The sequence below is a fragment of the Bos javanicus genome, chromosome X, assembly GCF_032452875.1.
Source record: "Bos javanicus breed banteng chromosome X, ARS-OSU_banteng_1.0, whole genome shotgun sequence".
Taxonomy (NCBI): Eukaryota; Metazoa; Chordata; class Mammalia; order Artiodactyla; family Bovidae; genus Bos; species Bos javanicus.
Window position 1 is genome coordinate 38,245,958 of NC_083897.1, and position 8,639 is coordinate 38,254,596.

General features: G+C 54.1%; 1 protein-coding gene across 6 annotated transcripts in view; it reads left to right on the forward strand.

The window, feature by feature from the left end:
- ATP2B3 (ATPase plasma membrane Ca2+ transporting 3) overlaps positions 1–8,345 on the forward strand; it is a 61,750-nt gene extending 53,405 nt beyond the window's left edge. For all 6 annotated transcript variants that reach the window (XM_061408943.1, XM_061408947.1, XM_061408942.1 and 3 more), the window contains one exon: positions 5,477–8,345. In XM_061408943.1, the coding sequence (XP_061264927.1) occupies positions 5,477–5,797 (321 nt within the window). In that variant the 3' untranslated portion in view covers positions 5,798–8,345. The remainder of the gene's footprint in view (positions 1–5,476) is intronic.
- The last annotated feature ends 294 nt before the right edge of the window (positions 8,346–8,639 follow it).

Here is an 8,639-nt window from a genome sequence, read left to right on the forward strand (position 1 = left end):
GAGCAGAGGGTAGAGAGGATGTCAACCCCCCAGGGCCTGTTCATCCCACAGGACAGAAGGCATCAGGCCCAGTTTCTATTGTGACTGTTGTTATTGCTTTTAGTTTTCTCTTCTCTCCTTTTCTTCTCTTTTAATAGGGTAGGTGTTCCCTCAGTCCTTCACCATCCTGTCTGCTTTCATGGCCCTTCCCCGCCTCCACCAGCACCTCCATTGCAAACTCCAGCAATTAAAATTCAAAACCAAAGCACAGTCCATCCAATTTCAGCCATGACCTTCACAACCCTGCCTCCTCAGGCCCCAACTATTCATCAGTAGCATGGCCCCATGGCACAGTCTGACACAAGCACCCCTCCTCCGTGTGGCCCCAGTGGTCCTGCGGGTCAGGATCTCAGGGTGAGAAGAAGGTAGGCCCTGGGCGGCAGACAATAAAGAAGTAAGCTTGCACTCAGTGCAGATGCTCACCAGCCTCAGAACAAAAGGAAGAACAAGAGAAACGTTAGGGACGGCGGGGCCCCCCTGAGCCACCTTCCCCGCCGGCCAGGCGCTGTTTGGGATAAAGGTTGTCTGAGACAGCCTCTTAGAGGGCGCACTGTGAGCTGAGTTCCAAATGAGGACACAAGGCTGACGAGATGATCTGGTGGAAGAAAAGTCTAGGCGGGGGAAGGGGGCAGGTGTGATGGCCCTGTGGGACACTCAGGCTAACTGTTCTGAGCAACACGGGTAGAGCGTGCTGGTTGGGGGAGCTATGATGGGAGACATGTGCCAGTCCATGTGGGCCCCCTGCTCTCAGGGGTCTTATGTTCCAGTGACAGGAAACAGAGAATAAATAGGATGTGTGAGGTGTTTGAAGGTGAACTGTGCTGGGGAGAAAAGGAGGCAGAAGAGGTACCGGGCTGCTGAGGGAGATAGGTGGATTGCAGCTACACATGGAAAGAGGTGAAAGGGAGCCATGAGGCTCCCTGGGGAAGAGCCTTCCTGACACAGGGAACAGCCAGTGCAAAGGCCCTGAGGCAAGAGTGTCCCACTTGAGGAAGAGCCAGGGGGCTGCAGAAAGTAAAGGAGGAAGAGGAAGACAATGGCCCAAGGCAGGCCTTGGCAGTACTTTTCCTTTGAGGGACACAGGGCTACTGAAGGGTTTGGGGCACTGGAGGGTGTGACTCGGTCTGACTTGTGTTTGTTTGAAAACATGGCTCAGGCTTCCATGCCAAGAGAGAGTGGAGGTCAAGAGCGGCAACAAGGGAGGAGACATGGGAGTGGGAGGTAAAATTGAGGAAGCAGGCAGAGCCCTGAGTATGGACATAGAGATGGGGTCTCCTTACCAGACAGATGGCTAGAAGCACCCAGGAGATGCATGGACGTGGGTGGAGAAAAGGCCCGGATGACCCGGTGTCCAGCCTGGAAACAGGGGTTGGTGTGGAGAGCAAGGGGTGGAAGAGAACAGAGCCAAATGAAGCTGGGGTCCTCCGTAGCCACAGCTGGAAGGACCGAAGCACCAAGAGAGGGGCAAAGAGTAACCTAGATGAGGGATAGGGAGATGGCCGGGCGGCATGCCCAAGCAGTGAAGGAGAAAAAATGGCAGTTCTCAGATGCCAGGAGGTGGGGGTTGTGACGGGTCTCAGGAGAGATGGGGCAAGAAACTACAGCACGGCGTCCAGCCCCAGCCAGACCTGCCCTAACCTAGGAGTCCTCTTCGCTGGCTGGTGCTTTTCATGTCTTTCTTTCACCTTTAAATTATCTTACAGTCACCTGGACTTGGGCGGGGGGTGTCCCACACTGCACAGACTGGTGTGAGTGCCACCATGGTAGGACCCAGAGCTGCCTCAGCAGCTGCTGGGATGTTTGGAGTCCTCACCTGCTAGACACAAGGGCAGGGCCCGACTCAGTGTCAGACAAAAGGGATGGGGACAGGGAAGACCCCCAGGGACCCAGGGAAGATCCAGGGGCCCGGCCCCCAGCATCTCTGGGCTTGGGGATTGTGGTCCCCGGGAAACACAGCTGCAGCCATGGAGGTGGGAAGGGCTTCAATGGGGAGAGGTTTGAGAACTAGGGGCCGCAAGACATGCTGATGTTCAGCCCTGGGGTTGCAGTGCTGGGTGCCTCCAAGGTTCAGCCAGAGCCCTGCCCCCTGGATGGGAAGACAAGGCAAGGGGCAGGGTCGGCAGAGGCAAGGCTGGGGGTCCCTCCAGGACCTCCTTCAGTTCAAGAGGCCTATTAGCCATCCACAGGAGCTGCAGGGGCAGCAGGTGCCAGGAAGGGTGGGTCCTGGCTGCAGGTGGTCGTGGTACAGGGGGTGTTGATGGCATCAACTTGGGCTGTAAGCTGTGGGCAACACTGGCAGCCTTGAGCGCAGTGACATCCCTTTGGGGTTCTAGAGATGGAGAAGTGACCTGAGGGCCTTGCCCTGGCCTCTGGGACAGTCCCAGGCCAGGAGAGGAGCGAGGGCAGGGTGCTGGACCCACTTGGCTGTGACCAGGCTTTCACAGGGAGGCATCAACTTCACCATGGGGACATCCTCAGGCCCCCGGGTGTGAGCCCAGGCCTCCAGGGTGGTTCTGTCTTCCCAGTTCCCACCAAACCCATGTCCCAGAGGTTGGCTGTGCCCTTTGGTTGGAGGTGGCCTGAAAACACCCCATCGTAAGACCCATCTTGAGCCATTTGTTAAGAGCCCAAGATTGGGATACAGGGAAACAGAAGCTGGAGGGAAGCTGACTCACGGTCAGCTGTAAACACACTCAGGTTGACTTGAGCCAGAGGCACATGTTTGAGCGGGCAGCCCTGGCATTTCATGTTGGTGACTGAGCAGCTGCTCTGTGCCAAGCTTTGGCACCAGGCAGCAAAGAAGGCTACTGACAGGCATTCAAGTGAGTCTTTGAGTACAGCCTGGAGGACGGCCATGGCAAGGGTGGTCTGGGAGAGCTGAGGGTGAGAGTGAGCAGAGGCCTGGCCTGATCACATGACCCAGGCCCAAGGGAGGGCAAAGGAGGTGGCCAGGGCACCAGATGACTGCTAGTAAACTTACCACAAGGGCCACCAGGGTTGAGGGTGGCAGGATGCCACTGGCTCCCACTTCTGTGGCTTGTAGGGTGTGGCTGAGAGCCAAACCAAGTCCTCCAGCATGACCATGCAGCCAAGAAGCTGCCCATGGTTCCCCCACAGTCCTGGCACCAGAAAAGCCCCAAATAATGAGGCCACATCTGCCATGGCTACAAAAAGTGAACTGTTCCTTTTCATTTAAAAGGTCAAAATGACACTCAATTTTGGTGTCAGCCCCATCTCAGAAACCAGTCTGGGGAATGAAGGGGCTGACAAAAAATGATGGCCATCTAGCAGCCAGAAGATGGGTCTTCACCAAATTCCAAGCAAATCCTCACAGGATTTAAGATATGCAATTAGAAAATTCCAATTTGATGGTGCAGTGTGGCTCATTTTTTGGCACTTGACTGTGAGGTTCTCCTGGTTTAAACTGATCACAGAGCACTGAGCCTGGTTGAGCAATGCCAACCCTGGTGTCCAGACACTGCTGCTGCTGCTAAGTCGCTTCAGTCGTGTCTGACTCTGTGCGACCCCATAGACGGCAGCCCACCAGGCTTCCCCGTCCCTGGGATTCTCCAGGCAAGAACACTGGAGTGGGTTGCCATTTCCTTCTCCAGTGCATGAAAGTGAAAAGTGAAAGTGAAGTCGCTCAGTCATGTCCGACTCTAGCGACCTCATGGACTGCAGCCTACCAGGCTCCTCTGTCCATGGGATTTTCTAGGCAAAAGTACTGGAGTGGGGTGCCACTGCCTTCTCCGGTCCAGACACTAGAGGGTAGCAAAGGACTCATTGTTAACAGTGGGATTCATGGTCAAAACCAAGGGGCAGTGAAGTTGTCCTATGAAGGGCCAGGGAGCAAGTACTTTTAGGTTGTGGTCCAAGTCACTGTGGAAACTACACGGCTCCGCCCTCCAACACAGCCAGACAAAATGCTCATAGGGATGGGTGTAGCCGTGGCCCCACTAAGACTTCGTTAACAAAACCATATTGAGGGCCAGAGTTAGCTCTTGAGCCACAGTTGCCAATACCTTCTCTAAACCAAGAAAATCCAACCCTAGCACCTTGAACTTGGAAGTAGCTTTAGAACTGACATGTGTCCATTCACTCACATAGGGAGGGTCTGGCCTCTGAATCTCAGCACAGGGCCAGCTGGTTAGCATGGGGCCAGCTTAGGGTTTCCCATCCATTCTGCCTTCTAGAAGCATGAGAGTGGCCAGGCTGGGGGCCTAAGGAAGGAGCAGAGAGAGGCAGCAGCTCTGCAGCTTGTAGACCCGACGAGACTTGAGCATGCATGGAAGTGAAGGCAGGGCTGTCAGAAGAAGCTGAAGGGCTAAGCCTGCTGGAGGTGTGAGGCTCAGGGCTGCCTGAGTGCAGCTGGAGCTGTGGTAGCAGGGGAGCAAGGCATTGTGGGAAGCTCTTTCCTGGGGACCTTTGTGCTGATCTGAGGCCTGCAGATGCCAGTGGGGTGGCCAGAGAACCTGAGAATGGGGCAAATATGGCAGATTCCAGGGACTGAAAGAAGTTGTGTGTCTTGGAGACTGAAAAGGGGGAGGGTGAGAAAGGCTAGAGGGGCGGGTTAGGTGCACACTCCAAAGGGTCTGTGAAAGGAAGTGATGACTTGGTCAAATGCTGGGCATCCGAGAAGGACAGGCTTGGTGGGTAGAAATCAAAAGTGGAGCCATTTTCCATCTTGGGTGCCTCCAGATGGGGGACTGGCAGGGGCCTGAGCCGCAGTCCCCTGGTTTCAGCCAGATGAGCCCTGGGCTGTGGCCAGGGCCAAGAGGTTGGCCTGGCAGTGTGGACAGGGAAGAGGAGGGACAGGGACAGGCCAGTGCTCTAGGCACCCTGGGACAGAGTAAGGAAGAGTGGAGAAGAGGGAGACAGAGAAACTGGTGAGGTAGGAGGGCCAGAAAGGGGCAGTGTCATGGAAGTTTCCAGAAAGAGGGGCAGTTGCTGAGGCATGGTAGCTGGGGTCAGAAGAGAGGACCTAGAGAAGCTAGAGGGGGACCCACTCAAGAAAGGCCTGCCGTGTGCCCAGAGGCTGGGGACTTTTCTCATGCCAGAAAGTTCCAGATTATTCGGAAAGAGAAAGTAGAGAGCCCAGGGCCCATCACATTCCCTTTTCCCAGTCAACTTTCTCGGCTCCCATGTTGGAATCCCCCTGCCAACCCCCCCACCCCCGTTGTAGCCAGCAGTCCACTGCATCTGTTGCTCTTGAGTTCCAGAATATCTACCATTTGTCCTGCATGCATGTCAGATGATGGGAGGTAACCGCACCCAGGCAGAGGGCTCCGACCGTTCTCTTCCAAAAGACCAATGTTTGTCATGCAGTGACCCCTGCCATGGATGTGGGCATGACTGGCAGCGCCAGCTGGCTGCTCATGGTCTCCTTCCTTCTTCCTTCCTCCCCCTCTCCTCCCTTCCCTCCCCCATCCCCCTCCAGATTCGGGTGGTGAAAGCGTTCCGTAGCTCCCTCTATGAAGGCCTGGAGAAACCAGAATCCAAGACCTCCATCCATAACTTCATGGCGACGCCCGAGTTTCTGATCAATGACTACACCCACAACATCCCGCTGATTGACGACACGGACGTGGATGAGAACGAGGAACGCCTGCGAGCCCCACCGCCGCCCTCCCCCAACCAGAATAACAATGCCATAGACAGCGGCGTCTACCTGACCACGCACGGCACCAAGTCAGCTACCTCTTCACTGTTTTCTTCCAGACCCGGGAGCCCGCTCCACAGCGTGGAGACGTCCCTCTAAGCAGGACTGCTCTGGGCACACGCACCATGCACACACGCGCACTTGGACGGGCGGGGTCACGGGCAGTGAGGACTGTTGAAGATGCCTGACCACCCTTGCCCGAAGCCAATCCATTCTAGGAGGGGGAGGAGGACAAAGGAGCGATCAGAGAGTGAGAAGAGTTGTGTGTCACACCCCCCTTTTTCTATGGAAGCTTTTTTAAATGAACACTGTCATTCCACCAGATGTTCACTGTTCGGGGCGTGCGGTGGGACAGAGGTCTCCTTGTCATTTTTGGGGGGGAGCACTCACTGCAGAGCAATTGGATCAACAGTTTCAACAGGGGAGCGCCACTCTGCAGGAAGGATGCTCTCACCCAGGTGGCCCACCAGCCTAGCACCCCCTCCCCAGGATGGGTGCAGTTGGTCTGTGTGTGCGTGTGTGCCTAGCCCCGTGTGCACGTATATACATGTGCGTGCACACAGAGGACCAGATGCATATCTCAAGAATAAGGAACTACTTATTGGCATGATATTTCCATTCCTCTTATCCAGTATTTTCATTTTGAAATTTCATTATTTATTGTGCCAGGGTCTTTTTTTTTTTTTTTTTTTTAAGGGAACTAGACTGCAAGAATATCCTTTTGGTTGCTTGGGGCCCACTTCACTGCTCCTCCCCCTAAAGTCCCCTCCATCCCTCATCCTCCCAGCACAGTTCCTGGGAGCAGGAAGGTCAAGGAAGGCAGGTGCAAATCAGAACACTGGGAACATTTGCACTTTGAGACCCCTGCCTATAGAGGAAAAAAAAAGTCAAAATTGCTCTTTCAAAGGAAAATACCAAAGTATTATTGAGAATGATCCCCTCCAGTAGGTAGAAGGGGGAGTTTTGCTTTTGGTTTCCTTTGGCTCCAACTCCGATTCTCTAAGTCCTGAATTCTGCCCAGTGGGTGGGTTTTCTTTGTCTGCATCTCCAACTTCAAGAGCACGAAGCCCGGCCCTGGACATGCCTGACCTCATGGGGACAATCCAGGAGAGCCAGGTCTGCAGGTGCCGCTGACGCAGAATGCAGAGTCAGAAAGAAAGCAGAGAGGGACCAAACCCAGGAGGAGCTGACTTGGCCACAGCGCAGACCTCAGTCCCCATTGGCACCTCCAGCTGGACTCCCACTCTGGTTTGGAGAATGCCAAGAAGTCTCTGAGCTGCCTCTAAAGAGACTTGGATCAGTTCTCAGTCACCCCTCGCCAAAGCACTCTCCTGACCCTGGTCTTCTCGCTCAAAGATAACTATGACGCATGAGGGCATGGATTTGGGTCTGCAGCCACCTACAGTGACCTTGGGGATGCCAAGCCCCTGGGGGTGATGGTACCTCGTCTCTGTGGCTGTAATTGAGAAGGTGGGAAGCTGAGGAGGTCAGCTCTGCCATGTGGTTGGCTGAGCTCGAGTGGAGGGCTGGGCCTGGGTTCCCCAGACAGTTCCCTTGGGGGCCTCTCCTGGCAGTGTGGGCACCCAGCATGCCCTCTGTTTTCCTCGAATTTATGATATCCCAGGAGGGAAATGCAGAAAAAAGCAGTGGTTCTTTTACCTTCAGAATTCTTTTTCTGTCTCCCATTTTGCACAGAAGAGGTTGGGGTCCAACCACAGCCTGTGGCTGGGGCCTGGGAGCTGAGCCGCTGGGGGACAGCTGGGAACTGAGGGGCGGAGAGGCATTAGCTAGACCGCTGGCAAGGCTGGTTCGCCCATCCCGGGCCCATCCCACAGCCCCTCGCCAGGGCTGGTCTGACCTCGACCTGTGTCTGTGCACGTCTGGATGGGTGGTGTCCCAAGCGCACCCAAGTCCCCACTGTTAACATAACACCATGTCACCCCTGAGCAGGAGTAGTCATATCTTGGGCCAAGGAATTTCGGTTAGAAAGGCAAATCCCACTTACAATGCCAGCTACAGATAACTTAAAGCCATCCCTTTTTTCCAAAGGGCACATTGAGAATGTTACCCATTTGTAAATTGTTCTCCAATGTCCTTGTTTAAACAACAACAAACAGGGCAACTCAATTTGTCGCAGGTCTGTGTGTTCTTAAACAAGAATTCAAATTGTAAATGTTGAAATGGAAGAAGATGCACACGGAACACTATGCTCACGGGCTTCTTTTCATCCTCTGTTGTAGACACACTGGTAGGACACATGGTTGACATATAGCGCAAGCCTCACTGCTGCTATCCAGTCGCCTCCTGTGCTTGGCGACCGTTTAGTCCCCGGGTGCCTTTCCACGGGGTGTGGGGTGCAGACCGCTGCTCTCGTTTCTGTGCGTCTTCAGACCAGGGGGCCCTGTCTCACTGGGAAGGCCCTCTCTCTAAAGCATTATCTTATACGGAATGGCTTGGTCAACTGTGTTCAGTTATTAAATCTGTTTTACATTTTTATCTGCCTGTTAAAAAAGATGAACAAAAATAACTTAATGAAGAAGACCACAGATGCATCATAATTTAAAGTCTGTAGTTGAATTTCGTAATTTTAAGACTAGACCAAAATTTCTGTATATTAAAAAAAAAATGCAACGCTCCTACAATCTCACTCTGGGTAATGTGTGTGATTTATTATTTGGTGAATTCTCCTCTGAAGCTAGAGAGGTGGTGTTCTCCCCTTCATCAAGCTGGGGTGAGCCCCAGGAACAGCGGGGTTCCTGGGGGTGCAGCCACCTTGCTGATCCTAATGGAAGAAGGAGAGTGCTCAGCTCACCTGCTCTGTGTGGTCAGGCTTGAATGGTCTTGACCTGGAAGGGCCTCACCTGAATGTCCAGACTAGCATCCTCAGAGGTGGGTGGGGTGGGGAACACCACCCAAATGACAGAACCCTGGCACACATGCA